This window comes from Colletotrichum abscissum, assembly GCF_030869225.1.
Source record: "Colletotrichum abscissum strain IMI 504890 chromosome Unknown Scaffold_13.1, whole genome shotgun sequence".
Lineage (NCBI taxonomy): Eukaryota > Fungi > Ascomycota > Sordariomycetes > Glomerellales > Glomerellaceae > Colletotrichum > Colletotrichum abscissum.
In genome coordinates, this window is record NW_026850021.1 from 16,896 (window position 1) to 31,734 (window position 14,839).

Here is a 14,839-nt window from a genome sequence, read left to right on the forward strand (position 1 = left end):
ATGAGTTTGTTCCGCTTTGCTTGCGAAATATTCTGGTGAACGATAGAAGCAGAGCGTTTTGAGTCCAGCGCAAAATCTGCGACATGTTCGTCTAATTGACTTGTGGCGATGAGGCAATAAGCACGAGCGTTAACACAAAGGTCAATGATGTCTTGGCTTGCCGACGCAAGCCAGCCGATGCGAATTCCCGCAAGAGAATAGCTTTTTGACAATGCACTGGTTGCTATGGTTTTTTCATAGCCTAGGGAGATGATAGAAGGCGGTGTTCGACTTTCGCTAAAAGAAGATGGGTAAAAAATTGGCCGGTAAATCTCGTCGCTGAAGACAATGATAGAGTGTTTTCGGGCTATGTCGATGATTTTAAGCAGCGCCGCCTCAGATAGAACTGTGCCCAGAGGATTGAGAGGATTGCTTTGATGCAATACCAAGTATCAGCTCGACTCTGTGCCTCTCTTAAATTGAGGGGAACTCACTTGATGACTATCATTTTGGTATTTAATTTGATAAGTCCTTCCAGCTCATCAAAGTCGAAGTTCCACTCGTTTTGGGGGTCGGCCTTCCAGAAGCTTACTTCTGCGCCCAACGACCCAGGAATAGCCTGAAGCTGAGGATAGCCAGGAGAAGGTACGATGACATGATCTCCAGGTCCAATCAAAGAATAGAAGACAATGAAATTGGCAAGTGACCCGCTGGCAGTGGTCAACACTTTTTCAAAGGACAAGTCCTCTGAATAGAGGTTTGCAATTTTGGATCGCAAGGAGGCGAGACCGGAGAAATCTGCGGGATAATCAAGAGGTTGAGATCTAAAAGAGGAGAGGAAGTCGTCGCAGTTCTCTTGGCCGGGAACAGCTTCAAGATCTGAGATAGATGCCGGATGCGCTGAGGTATGAGCAAGGTTGTGGCGGGTTGACGTTGATCGCTCCGCGAGCCACTAAGATAAACGATGAGTGCCGTTGCTTTCGATTGGAAACACAAAGACACTTACATGATCCACTGCGAAAAATTCGAGCTTGACCATGATTCTACGATTCGATACCAGGAATGGGCGCAAAGAGAGGAGCAGGAAGAGATGCAGGGCAAAGGTAATGAACAATATTTAGGAAATGATCAAGCGATTAAAACAGGCCACAGAATTTTAATGCAAGTTGACTGGTATATATTTCTTTATATAAAGTCCTTCCTAGGGAGATGGCGAGTGTGCTCTGCTTGCATATATTAAGGCGCGCCCTTTTTCCAGCCCCGTGGGGCGCGCCCTTCTTGAGACCAGACATACGGGCCTCGTATATCATCAGGGCGCTAAGATCGCCTGACGATTGTTAGTGGGCTTCTTGACATCCTTCAATTACTGTAGGCTGTGGGCATGATAGTGACCCGCGGGGCAAAAGCTCACCAGAGAAAATTTGTTTGTTTTTCATCAAGAAACTTCAAGTCACTATCAGATCCCCAGCATATCAAGTTAAGGACTTTTCGGCTCGACTGGCGCCGAAATCTCAAACTTGGGCGGGACGCGGCTCTTTGAATAACTAAAAAAGCAGCTTTAATCATGGCTCTGCAAGAGAACAGTTGTCTTGTCTATGAACATTTCGCTAAATTCATTTTTTCCAGAGCAGTTTATAATATTTCCTCTTAACCGTGACAATAAATTATACTGCGGACAATTCTTGATTCGGCGGCAGATGCTTTCGGCTGCACACCTCTCGTGCGCCTAGATCGAATCGCGTCTGCTCTCGGCCTCGATGGAACGATTTTTGCTGAACTTGGCTATCTGGATCCTGGTGATTCGAAAAGGGCCGTGTCGCGTTCGGCATCATAGAGGAAGCGTAAAGGTTGAGCACACTCAGGCTCGGCCAGCCAATTGCTGAGCTTACGAGTAGCAACGCGGGCACTGAGCTTTCGATTGTTTGCGCCAACAAAGGCTACAGATTCGTCGCTGCCATGCACAAGGGACTTTATTGGACGTGCCGCAAGATGGCCGCACTGGGCGCTGAGGTTTTGCTCATTTACCAAATGCCAGACTCGGTACCTAGAGAGGTTTCGAGACCTTATCTGCAACCTGTGGGAGAAAAGGTAAGACAGATCGAAATCAAGCTCAGGGCGTTCCGTGCCGACAAGTGGTTCACTCGCGACGGAAATTGGTAGACCCATTACAACGGAACTGGGACGGAGCTTTGGGACAGAGCAATGGCAATCTTGATGGGTTCGTTGATTACGTCGGCTTAGGAGGCGCATCTGCTTGTGAGGCAAAACGACTCAGGGCACTGAACCCATCCAGCAATGCTTCACTGTCGAACCTCACGAAGCAGCCGTCTTGGCTGATCAGCCTGTTTCTCGACCAGTGCATCCTATTCAGGGAAAAGACTATGTGATGACTAGCGTGATTGCGCGCAAGGAGGGATTATTTGGAGGGTTCTCCCGCGGCGCGAACATAAGCGCGGCTTTTGAATTGCTCAAGGGGCCCGTGCAAGGGTTGACGGCTTCAATCGTAATTTGCAACTCAGGTCAAAAGTACCTGTCAACCAATCTTTGGGCTGATATATCAAAGAAATGATGTACAGCTAGCTATTCTCTGCGAAATACGCGGGAAAAAACTAAGGAAGGCCATTTCCGCCCTAGGAACATCTCTTTGCTAAGTTCGACGCCAGTTGCACGCTTTTCTGTTCTCTTGTTCACCTGAGTCGATTTGACATGATTATCTCGCATCATCCTCGGTGATAGGCAAATATGTCACGAAACAGGAATGCTATCGCTTTGTCCCGTGCTACTCCGCGTGAACCTCACATTCGCTCAGCATACAGACTGCTCTCTTTTCTTCGACTTAGATGAGTTGATTCAATCCACTTTGAACCCACTCCATGTGCCCATTTCTGCGTTCCATAACTCTTGACAAAAGAGTTGCTGGTGACGTTGCCAGCCTGACTGGAAGTAAGTGGACCATACAGTAAGGTAGCCACGTGCTATCAGTACCCTAAGTAGAACTCATACTGAGAGCAACATCGCGCGGCCCTCAAACGGATTGTCTGTCCTTTGTACATTGTCGCAAGTTGGACAAATGCACCACACACCTATGGCACCATTCGTTCCTAGCAAAAGTGGCTAAGCTCTGAGAAATGGCTGCCCATTAACAACAGCCACGAATGGCCACGTAAGCGTGATTCATTTTGAGCGAAGAATGTATCATGTGGCTAGCTGAACACAATATCTCTACAGCCCCGCCTCAAGAGAAGACCTGGAGAACGTTCTTTGACTGTTATCTCAAGAAAGCTAACAACGATTAGAATTTGACCCCCTGTAAGACTTAGCGTTCTCCATGCTGGAGGCCTGGATATTGTCAACAAGCTAGGGAATGCATTTCCCCTTATGCGTTAAATGGAGCACAAAATCTACCTTAATGCGGAAACCAAAGAGCAATAAGAAGTTGCATTCTCCTCAACAAGCCTTGTCTCGCACAGTGCAATTGATGGTTGTACTACATTCGCTATTACTTTCCCTATTCGAATTGTATTTTAAGGATACACCAAGCTTCGTTTATGGGCTTAAGTTGTGGAGTCTGAGGATTTTAACCGTCTCTGGGACGCTTCAAAAGGTTGACAAGCCATTGGAGAAAGTACCTATTGACGAATGTTGGCCACCTAGCTGAAATCCTAGAAACTCAACGCCAAAAGCTGATCAATCAGCACGGCTATTTCAGGCTTTGGGGCTGCATATTTCAATAACGGGCCCATCGGAAACCTGCATGCCTCTCACCGGTATTGGAACAGAAAATGTCAACGCCACTGCACCCAGTCTATACGCCCAGAGAGAAAGAGTTTCCTTTGCCTGACAAGGCAGCATGCCTCGATATTACTATCTGGCTGTTCGGATGGATCATCGAGCCCGAAAAAGAACTGCGCTAGGCCATTCCCTTTCTCAATCCCGATCATCAAATGATGCAAGGCTCCGACTTTGCAGCAGAGGAGTCTACAGGCTTCACGCGGGCAAAGACCAAGGCTCATTTCTGCTATTCCCACTCATGGACTCGTGACTTAGGGACACAAAGGACTTACGTGTGTTGAATCATGGTTTGTTTATCTAATTTTGAGAATGCACACAACTTCGGTATCAGAAGAGCTTAAGCTCTCAATCTAGTCACTAAACTCCAGCAGCTCTGACATCGATGCTTTCAGATGGCATGTTCCATGCATGTTACTGTTCACATCCGCTCAATCGGAGATCAACGGCCACAGTTGATGTTCCAGGATGTGATGCCATTCCCAAAGAGATCGTCGAAATGAGGAGTCTCCCAGGTTCCATCTTGGTGTAAGGCTTGGAAAGAGTACACTGGTACTTGCGACGGCTCAGTCGAAGTTGCAGAGCCGTTGGTCTTGACATTTCTATTCAGTCCCAGCGTGTGTCTAGCACTTCGAGGAAGCATTACTCCAAACTCGCACCCTGTTGTGACGGTAGATGAGCCGGGATCGCCCAGAGCCTGAAAGCCCATGAGCGTAACCGGAGCTGTCGGGGTGGGATCTCCGGAAGTAAAAGATTCTTCATTTCGTTTTCTTGCGCCTGTAGCATACTCTAACCTTTTTACCGCGTTCTGGATGACTATCATTAATATATGAAGAGTTCTTGTTGTAGCTGGCTCCCAAAAACTCTTGAAGCAGTAGGAAAGACTCATATGAGGGCAAAGTCTGCAGGCAAGGATCACTCTGTTATATTTTACATGATACAGATATAAAGAGCTATTATCGCGTTGATAAAATAGGGATGAAGCCATTTGGTAGGAAGATTAGTGCTGTGACCAATGGGAAGTTCAAGTACAGTCAAAGATACGGGAGACAGTGGCAAACAACCTGAGCTTCTTAAAATGATTGGTGTCGATCATTGTATTTACAAGCTGGGTAATAGAGCGGGCAGCGGCTGAGTACAGTATGCCATAACTTTTCATTCTCGTGACCATCGAAATCATGGAACAGATCAGAAGTCTTGAGGTAATTCAAATTTAGTCTCAACTTAGATAGCACTGAACGTTAAGGGGGAACATGCACACTGAGCCGCAATACCAGGCACCAATACTCGACATCACCTTGTTTCTGAGGTTCACCTGGAGGAAATTGGAGTCTATACGAGGTACATGAGGTCAGGCAAATGGAAAGGGAAGTTAAGGTGAAGGGCCGGAACTCGGAGATGATTGTCCAACAAGCCGCTCATAGCCGAGTAGAAAGGATTGAATCAACCAATCAAGTTCAACTCCAAGTATTCCTGTGGAGCATTCTCTGTTGGTCATGTCTTACTGGTTATGACAACCTGCTTCAATCGATTAGACCACCCCGCATAGTAGTCTGGCAAGCTCACTTCGAAAGGCTCTTGACCTATCAACCGCTTACTTCCCTCGATAGGATCCATTCGGATACGGTTGATTCACTCAAGCTGATTGGACTGACCATAGTAAACTGGATGAAGGGGAGGCTTTCACTTTTTTGTCGCTCAAGTATGACGCTTTAGTATGGTGTCGGGCACAGAAACTGCGGGATTTACTTTAGGCTAGCGATCCATCATCTGCGATGTCACATCGTATGCGCCTGGGCAAGCCGTTGTAAGAAAGAGATGCTACGAAGGTTTCCTCGGCGTAAGCGCTATAGGCACCCAAAAGGGCAGTTTATCGTAAACTTGCAGGCCAATGCTTCAAGGATCAATGCCAAGAAGCGGGCAGACTAGAGGCATGTCTTGCACGAAAGGACTTCCCGAGCTCGTCCTATCCGCCGGGCACTTGCCGGACTGCGCGCACAAATTGATAGTAGTTGAGGACAGTAATTGCAATATGCGATCCAGCAAGATAGATTTTGAGGGACCTAACTCGAAAAGATAATGAGAATAGCACGGCACGAAGAGTCTCATGGTTTAAGGCTTCCACTCAATGCCGATGGGGGAAACGCCCGCGAGCGGTAAAGAGAGTTTCACCGGGGCGGTGGCGATGCCCTCACATGTTGTCTAGATATGCATAGGATACTTCAGACTGATGTCAGCTAGCAACTGGCGCCCCATCTGCGATGTAGTAAGACGGCACAGGAGGGGCCACCTTATCATGACTCCGGGCAGTCATCGGCACCTCTTTCTCTTATTTAGAATAATAGAGCTCATAGTACAGACAACTTGGAAAAGAGGGGGTATAAAGCCAGGTTACTTCCTCATCGACGATGGTTCTTTTTCATTCTCCTTCACTATCAATCTCTCATCATTCAAACTCAGTAGTATCTTGACAAACACCACCGCCGCTCGAACTCAATATGTACTTCTCATCACTTCTCGTTGTCCTCGCGGCCACCGCGTCAGCCATCGACATTAGGGCCCATGTTGGCGATAACTGCGCCGGAGGTTCAGTCGCTTGTACCAACATCAATCCAAACGTGTGCTGCTCTTTCAGTAGCTCTGCAAGCAGCGGCAGATCGAGCATTGCTGTGGTTGCCGTATGTAAAAACCTTTTGTTTTGCTATCAAAATTGTCGGAACTAATGAGTGCCGAGCCCAGATTCCAAGCAACTGGCGCATTCGCACTGAGGCATACACGGGCGGTGGATGCTCATTCTTTGGGGGTCAGCGCGATTCGGGCGGTAGCACAACCGTATGTCTGCCTTACACGACGCGCGGCGACCGCACGGGGGGGCAATACTGGTTTCTCAACCGCAAGCGGGCTGTCGACGAGTCTTGCCCCACCGAGCAGCCTGGTGCCGGTAAATGCGAGGCTGTCGTCAAACCTGATACCCTCGGCCTCGCAGACGGCACTGAGTATGACATTGTAGGCCTGACGGATGAGAAACTTCAGGAGCTGGTGAGTTGAATTGAACTCTCAAAAAAGAACACTGTATGCATGAGACTCAGACGAGATGCTGACCTATTTCCCCTGTTTCCAGGAGAATATTGCCAACACTGGTGCTGGTGTCGACGCCGTACCTGCCGAGTATCAGTCTCTACGTAAAACGGAGTCTTGAGGCTATGCACAAGCCCTTGACCAGGATCAGGTATGCTGAATGGAAGCTTGAATCAAGCAGGAGCAAACTGGAAGTATTTTACTGGGGTTCGGCCATGCGGGCTTGTAATGATATATGTACCTTATCTAACAAGGTCCCGGCTAACTATATTGAACCAAATAAACTCAAATCTTGGCGGGAAACGGTGTTTCTCGCTCATATGTGATAGTTTTTATGATTGGAATGCTACCTGTTTACTAGCACAGATCAAGGCTCCAGAGGCATAGTGGCAACCTTTCAAGAGCATCAATATTATGCGCAACTTTGTGCGAAAACCAGAGAGCACAGTTTATAGCCCAGTTCTATGGGCGTGATGCAGTCTTCTGGCTTGTATGGAGCCGCACGGAGCCATCTCAACTCCTTCGCAATAGATATAAATGTCTCAAAGCACGTCACGATACACGGCACGCCACTGTGAATAGGTAGGATACGGCTCGCCTCTATTCAATCCAACTTGAGGAGGTAGCGGGCAACTTTATATCAAAAAGTTGTACATGCTGTGGCAACTCTGACACTCATAGAAAGAGGACGCCATCCGTCCTTTGGGCATTCAGAACGAGAACGGTTAGCTCATAAAGGTCGACCAAACACAGTTAGTCAACCCATAGCCAGGCAACAAAGATTTAGCTTTGCATGAGTGGGTCACAGCACTTCAGTCCTCACACCTGACAGACCACCTCCATCTCCGATAGCCTCACGATCATTACAAAGACGAAGTTGCTCTCCTCGTCTTCGGGAGAACTGGGAAAAACAATTCATACCCTCTCACCCCTATCGAGTTTCAGCCTGTTTATCCATCTCACCTGGGGTACCAAACACCATCATGTCTGCACTATCATCACATGTGTCCATCATAGATTACTCTCCCATCTCGCCCGAAGACACCTTTTTCTTCCAGGAAGCAATCGCCCTCGCCGACCAAACTCTCAAACTCTCCTCTACCGGGCCCCTTTGCCTAGCTATGAAGAAGAAGGCCAAGAACCGCCCACGAGGGCCTCTTCCCAGACTCCAGAACAAACGAGCGCCACACCACAGACGACTATCGCTGCGACGTACGCGATCAGACGAAAGATATACTGGGGTATTTAGCAGATGAAGCTAAGTATCACGATCTCATCATCAAGCTGTGCCAAATATTCCGCGAGCATTATGTCCTAGAGTACACGTACTGTCATGTGGATGACTTGCCGGTAGCGCTTCACAAGCTGTGCTGGGCCAGAATTTATAGTCGCTGCTTGGTTCTTGTCGTATAGTCACAATAGGGGCATCGACGTTGAATGTAGAGAACGGTTGTCTATTCAAAGTAGGAAATGGGCACGAGGTTTCGCCCTGAAATAGAGAGTGCAAGCGAGTTAGTCCTCGGTGATTATGTAACCTGGGTCACGTGACATGCGGTGAGGCCACGGATGGTTGAAGCCACCACGACAGATTTCATACGCACGCGGATGAATCCAACCTGGGATGAGCTGGTGCGGGGAATGCAGGAAACATTACTCATGTCGAACTATGAGTCCGCGCTGAGGGAGCGTGAGCGAGAGTTGGAAAGGAAGCAAAAGCGAGAATTGGAAAGGGAGCAAAAGTCGACTCCTAGAAGTTGGAAATCCACGTACGTGAATCTCCATGTTCCAGCAGTGAGGCCGTGGAATTCCACTGCACCTGGGCCGTGGGACTTCCCAGCGTCTGTAATCCCATTTTCGGAGCTATGTGGTTCATTTGCACCTGTATCATGGGACTCATCAGCGCCTGGGCTGTGGGATTCAACAGTGCCTGAACCCGAGGATTCGACATCAACGGAGCTGTGTGATTCTTCATCACTTGAGGTTTCGGATTCACCAGCGCTCGGGCTTTTGGATTTAGTTGGGGACTGGGACCCAATGAATAGCAACCAGAATTCGATACTGCCTCTCACAAAAAAGCCAATGTCAATCGACGCTGTACCGACGACCGGATTTTGGGAAACAAACGAGGACTCTGAGATAACTAATAGCAAGCAGGATCCCTCCCTATCTCCCACTCTGGGGACAAGCCCCCCTCTCTTCCGTTCACTTACCCCATCAACAGACACCATCAAAAGGATCGCACACCTATTCTGTGAGGACGGATGGACTAACAGGGAGTACGCGCAAGAGCGTGCCGACTTCCTCCAATTCCTTAAAGAAAACACACCCAGCAGCCGCAGGCAAAGGGACTTCAACCGCTTCACGGAGAAGCTCTTGCGTGGAGAGTTCAACGAGATAGCCGGCCACCTCTGCCGCGACAAGAACCTTCTCAAGACAAGGCTACACCGCGCAGAAGACACGAGCCTGCGATCGGCCTTCAGCGACGCAATTCACAAGAAGGAGAAAACCTTGTTCTTGGTGAACAAGTACGTATTCAATGGTCACAATGACCCGTTCTGGAGGGTGTACTCGACAAAGGAGGCGGTAGAGATGAGCGTGTTCCAGGACTACTAGGAGCAGAGGCTTAGACGTCGCACTGACGATGAAGATGACTCCTTTGGAATATTTGACATGGGTCTCAGGCCATTGAGTTAGTGAGCAACGAGTGGTAGTTACGCCGGACAGGACTCCGTCGTGTGGCTGGGAGTTGTGTGGCTGGGAATTTCGGTAGTTACGAATATAAAGACTATGGCTTTCAATATGAGTACAGGCATCGTTGACAAGTCATCGTACCTTGGAGAGGTTCAATCCGGATCTTCCAGACCGGATATGGGGCATGTTTCATACGAAGCGAGTTGAATGTTGGTCCCGGGGTTTGTCGGTGGTAAGCAGTAAATCAAGCTCACGTATCAATCTGTTTGTTCCTTAAAGTACTATTTCCGAAAATTCTTTCTTCCAAGGGCCATCCAGATTCTTTCATTGCGCCTGCAGCCCATCCTTTTTGCCCCAGTAAACATTTCTTCCTTTGAACATGGATTGAGCTCGATATGGGAATGCTTTCGAGAGCTATGTCATATCTGCTAGCCTTCTGTGGTGGGTTGTTAGCATACATTCATGTCAAGTGAGAGGAAGACACGTACAATGGCCACAGACGCCGTAATAGCGATGGTCGGCATCATTGCATTGACGCGAGCCGATACCGTTGAAGTTTGGATCAGGTCCGAACAAAGTTCAACCTTGACGATACGTGTAAAATCCTCTTCATCCCGTGACAGGATAGGTTGAGTGTAGTCTCGGAGGTAGTCCACGTCAACATTGGCGGTGCTCGGATCGAGAGAAAAGTGGCAGTGGTCGCGCCCGTTGTCGTTGTTGATGAGGCACAGTCGTAGTCGGTGGCGCAGATAGTAGACCGCCCAGCGTGTGTTGTGGCGACCTTGGCGTCTGAGCTGAGCTCGTGCTCGTCCATGTACATGACGCACTGATTGCGAACTCTATCCACATCGTCAAGCTAGTTGGGAGTGTAGCGGATATCAGTGTTGGAAGGGAATTTGAGGGCGGGAAGAACGGGGGTCAGGGCCTCGTATTCGCTCCTTCTGTCTTAAGAATCCATCAACGTTCCTTTTGATTTCAGTGTTTAGTACAGCTGACTGGTTCCTACCTGCCCGTCCTGCTTTCTGAAGTAGGCAACCTGCTTATACACGCCTCCTGCCCATCTACGCCAGACGTGTCGAATTACATCAAGGTGGCGGTTGACTTCCCCATCTACCAGCTTACGGTCCCCTACCCGTCTGGAAGAGCGTGATCAGGTATCCGCTCAGCCTTCCAGACATGTACAACGGTAGTTCTGACTGTAATGGAAGTGCGTCTCTCCATTGTGCAGTAATAGAAGGTGGTCGTACCGAAATCGCGAAAATGTTGCTCCAATGTCCAAGTGAAGCTGTTCACCAGCGAACGCAAGCCAGTCGTGGTCGAGAATTCACGCATTTACCACCGAATTTGAAAAGCTTAGAAGTCAACATTGCAGACAAATATGGCAAGACGGCGCTCCATCTGGCTGATGAGTTCAGAGTCCCGAAGACGATCAAAATGCTGTTAGACTACGGGGCCGATGCGGCTATTACTAAAATTCACGAATCTTTGACCAGTCATGTCTTAAATTTACCATCAAAGGAACTCGGAACTCAAGCACTTCAAGACACTCAAGACAGAGGCCGGTATAAAGATGTACTGAGGCTGCGAATGCCTGTGACTAGGAAACATATCCCGTTGAATAGAGCCTGTATATGAGCAGCGGGTGGGAATACATGCAGTACTAGTAGCACTCTCGGATCGCCGGGAATTGCAATTTTAACTGCCAAGGGAACTAGAGATTCAGAAGCGACGCTAAGAACTGAGTGATTGCCTTAATGGCGTTGGCGTGAACTTGAACGACTCGCGCAAAGCCCCAGTTGAGACGGGCACGCGCTCAGCTTCGCAATCGATCCCACTCGGCCCGGAATTTCCAGGTCCCCAATTCATTTGTTGCGTCTAAGCTCTGACGGGCCTAACCAGGCCAGACCGCCGCTGTCGCTGGTTCTGTTATCTACGACTAGATCTCAGGGCGCAGCTGTGCTTTACACGGCCCGGATAGCAAAACTCAATATTATTGAGAGACGATGTGTATGTACTTCAGTATCAACTCCAATCTCATTCCGGAAACACGTTGGCGTGAATTTCCATAAGGGGGTTCCAGCTAACTAGAGAATCGCTGTCAGTATCTGGTGAAAAACTGTTTTGGGAACTAACATTAGGGTAGTTACATATAAACTTTTCGCCGGCATGCAGGGCAGTATCAGATAACGAGTCTGTTGTATCAGTGATATTACACAGCGAGTCAAACCCCATGAACCTCTCTCAAGGCTGCGAATTTAAGCCTCAATTTTCGCAAATAAAAAGCGGATAATGCCAGACCTCAGACGAAGTTGTAAATACCACCACACACCAACAGTTCCCAACTTACTTATCTTTATTAGCCAATCCTCCCTGTCGAAGTATTAACCGACACTCGTTAGGTATGATGAATTCCGCCGCTCATTCCAAAATCGTCGTGTAAACTGATCAAAAGACTACTTAAAGTCACAATGCAGCCCTTCACCTTCGTCCTGACCACCGTCTTCGCCGCCACGGTAACGGCACAGGGTTGCCATTTCTGGGTTCGAGAGAAGTCGACCGGGAACAACGTGTTGCAGAAGTGTCTCCAAAAGAACGAGGGGACAACCGCCTTGATCAATGGCGCATCAAGCGTGTACCTCCAGGCCGACTCCAACTGCCGGGTGACGGTAAGCAATACCGGATACAACACGGCGCCCGTGGGATTCGACGCGTACTACGACGGCTCTTGCTAAAGTATGTTTTCACTCGCCTGACGTTGGATCACTAAAGTTGTGCTGACGTTGTTCGACACAGTGCAACGCCTGTGCCAATATCGTGGCAATTTCTGGTGTTCTTGCGAAGTTTATTTGTAATTTTTTTCCCACCATGTACATACAATTGCGAAGCGAACGGCGTTGAGCGGGGGAAGGATTCGGGGTCGCCAGGGCCAACCTGCTGCCGGATAGAAGCTAAGATACTCAATGTGCTCAATTGGCAAAATCTCCAAAGTGTACGGTCGTTGGTGCTGAACGTTTCCCTCGTGACAATATCTAATTACCCGAAGTCTACTTGGTGAATGGAACATGCCAGCAAGACAGTTTTGCGAATGACATGAGTATGCTTGGAAGCCCGGTTCGAGCGGAGAGACGTCATCCTTGCCCGCCCTGGTTGGGACTTACACGCAGAACCAGGAGTCGTCCACCACCGTAGAATGCTGCGCTCCATCCCTTGTGTAGTAAAGAGCTTTAGATGAACGCTCTCGTTACCTTGGTGCTGGACCTTACTTCAGCCCTTTCAGCAGCTGTTCGGCTGCCCTTCGACTAGATGCATAAGAACCGAATGAAGCTAGAATGTTTGACTTGGTAGCTCGGGCGATCGACGAGGCTTTGATGCGGAAATGTCTCGGCTTGACTTTGCCTCGGAATCTGGAAGCTGGCAAAAGACATGCAGCCAGGAGCGGTCGAATTAAAAGCTGCCGTAGTCGAAGTGATAGGCTTAGCCCACCTGCCAGCTACACCAAGGGTCTTCGAATAGCCGCCGATGGATGAAATGTATCCACAGCGAGGATGCCTGACGGTGCGCCTGGGACGGTCCCGCGTGTCCTAGTGCATTTGCGATGGTGTGAGATCTTCCCTTTTGCCAGGCTGAGAACATCCCCTCTAATTCTGTTGAGTTGGTGGTCATGTAACATTTCATGCCCAGAATAATATTCAATATTTCAGTCGGAAGTCGCGAAGATGGATTCGTCATCCTTTCAACAAGCGACATGGTACTCTTTGCGGGGTTGGCGGTCAATTATGGCGACACCATCGATGGGCAAACCAACAGGCACTTGCGAGTGGCTTTGCAGTGGCTCTGCAGTGGCTCAAATGCAGCAGAGCGGAGCACTTGCGTCCCTTGTCTGGTGGACATGGCTATGGGAGGGCTCAGATCGCTTCGAGCACCAACCATTACATCGTAAGAATATTGCGTAAACTAGGTAGGATTAGGGAGTTCCATGGTGGGAAACGTGCTGATTGATTATTGGTGGTTGGAATGTGTTTGTTGGTGGGGTCTTAGCTATGGCTGGTGGAATTGAGGACTCCCAGTGCTCGTGCTATTTCAGTATTCAATTCAACACAATTGGCGAGCAGTTCGCAGCGAGGTGGCGGCATAGAAGGATCACCACAAATCGAAGACTCTGAGCCTGGGGGCCGCCGCCTGATAGATGGATAGATGGATAGATGGATAGATGGATGGATGGATGGATGAATGAACTTGAGGGCAGCCTGAAATAAACTGATATAAGCTACTAATATAGCACGCACCGTCCGACTATTATCTGTAAACGTCTTCTCAATAACATATACTAACACGCTGTAGCCTGTGAGTTGAGATCCTGTACTCACTCACCCTACTCACCTTGCTCGCGTTTCTCATGCCACCCTAAGGCGGCGGGTGATCTGGCCGCACCTGAGCGACATAGTGGTGATACATTTATCTATAAGTGTGTTTCTATCAGCGGCATACTGTTGAAATGTGCCACACAACTTCACTCAAGGTACATCGACCTGGCTAGTCCGGTAGGTTTGTAAGAAACTGGAGGAACTTCCGGGTGTTCATCCCCAAAGCCTACTTGAAAACAGCCTGAATATGCGAGAGTGGAAACTAAAACTCCCCGGATCATCAACAAGGGAAGCTGCGTATCGCCCGCAAAGATCACATTAATCGCACCTTTTTCCTGCGCTGCCGCATTCTCCTGGCAGCTTACTATTGTTTCCAAAAGTCTTGGTTACTTGCAGTATCAAATTTGTCCAATTTGCCTCCAGGGGATATGTCTACTTTGGTTCTCGTCTACGGGACGTATGACTCTTCATGGTTAGGGAGAAGAGTCCACGCTTGGCATAACGTGAGCCTTACAACCCTAGGCTATGTACTAAGTGCTTCATGCTGGAAAAAGCAAGTCTACTTCGTCGGCCTTTTTTATTGCTCTGAGAACACAACGATATCAGCATAATCGCGGTTCTTCTTTCATCGAGAAGCCGAGGCTGAAACGTTGTGTGACATGAGAGGCATTCCGAAAGAGATGTCCGACCTGGTTGGACATTCTGAAGAGGTAATTGGCCGACATGCCGACATGAGTTCTACGAAATGGTCTTTATGCAATGCGTTAGTGACGAATAGTTTTCTCTTTACAAGTGAGATGGCCCGTCGTGGACACGACATAGACATCACGACAATGCGCTTAGAGATACCTTACGGAGATAGGAGTGACGGTCGGCGTGATACCACTATGAAATCCCAATCAGTAGACAGGCGTGACTTGGTCGAACGAATCTGAGTC

At 48.7% G+C, this 14,839-nt stretch overlaps 6 protein-coding genes across 6 annotated transcripts; 4 read left to right on the top strand and 2 right to left on the bottom strand.

Moving 5' to 3' along the window:
• Positions 1-469: 469 nt before the first annotated feature.
• CABS01_06152 (aspartate aminotransferase) lies at positions 470-1,018 on the bottom strand (the record flags this gene model as incomplete). The annotated part of the gene is made up of 2 exons (XM_060539518.1): positions 470-931; positions 986-1,018. The coding sequence occupies 2 exons, from the start codon at positions 1,016-1,018 to the stop codon at positions 470-472; spliced, it is 495 nt and encodes a 164-aa protein (XP_060404055.1).
• A 630-nt stretch (positions 1,019-1,648) lies between these two features.
• Positions 1,649-2,548, top strand: CABS01_06153 (uncharacterized protein; the record flags this gene model as incomplete). The annotated part of the gene is made up of 4 exons (XM_060539519.1): positions 1,649-1,794; positions 1,827-2,067; positions 2,178-2,237; positions 2,273-2,548. Coding segments are annotated over 4 exons (723 nt in total), but the record flags the coding sequence as incomplete, so codon positions are not given.
• A 3,718-nt stretch (positions 2,549-6,266) lies between these two features.
• On the top strand, positions 6,267-6,967 carry CABS01_06154 (uncharacterized protein; the record flags this gene model as incomplete). The annotated part of the gene is made up of 3 exons (XM_060539520.1): positions 6,267-6,446; positions 6,508-6,807; positions 6,890-6,967. 3 exons carry the CDS (start codon positions 6,267-6,269, stop codon positions 6,965-6,967), a joined length of 558 nt encoding a protein of 185 aa, XP_060404057.1.
• A 1,958-nt stretch (positions 6,968-8,925) lies between these two features.
• On the top strand, positions 8,926-9,459 carry CABS01_06155 (uncharacterized protein; the record flags this gene model as incomplete). The annotated part of the gene is made up of 1 exon (XM_060539521.1): positions 8,926-9,459. One exon carries the CDS (start codon positions 8,926-8,928, stop codon positions 9,457-9,459), a length of 534 nt encoding a protein of 177 aa, XP_060404058.1.
• A 640-nt stretch (positions 9,460-10,099) lies between these two features.
• CABS01_06156 (uncharacterized protein) lies at positions 10,100-10,715 on the bottom strand (the record flags this gene model as incomplete). The annotated part of the gene is made up of 3 exons (XM_060539522.1): positions 10,100-10,393; positions 10,544-10,598; positions 10,660-10,715. The coding sequence occupies 3 exons, from the start codon at positions 10,713-10,715 to the stop codon at positions 10,100-10,102; spliced, it is 405 nt and encodes a 134-aa protein (XP_060404059.1).
• Positions 10,716-12,005: 1,290 nt separating this feature from the next.
• CABS01_06157 (uncharacterized protein) lies at positions 12,006-12,269 on the top strand (the record flags this gene model as incomplete). Its single annotated transcript, XM_060539523.1, has 1 exon — positions 12,006-12,269. One exon carries the CDS (start codon positions 12,006-12,008, stop codon positions 12,267-12,269), a length of 264 nt encoding a protein of 87 aa, XP_060404060.1.
• Positions 12,270-14,839: the final 2,570 nt, after the last annotated feature.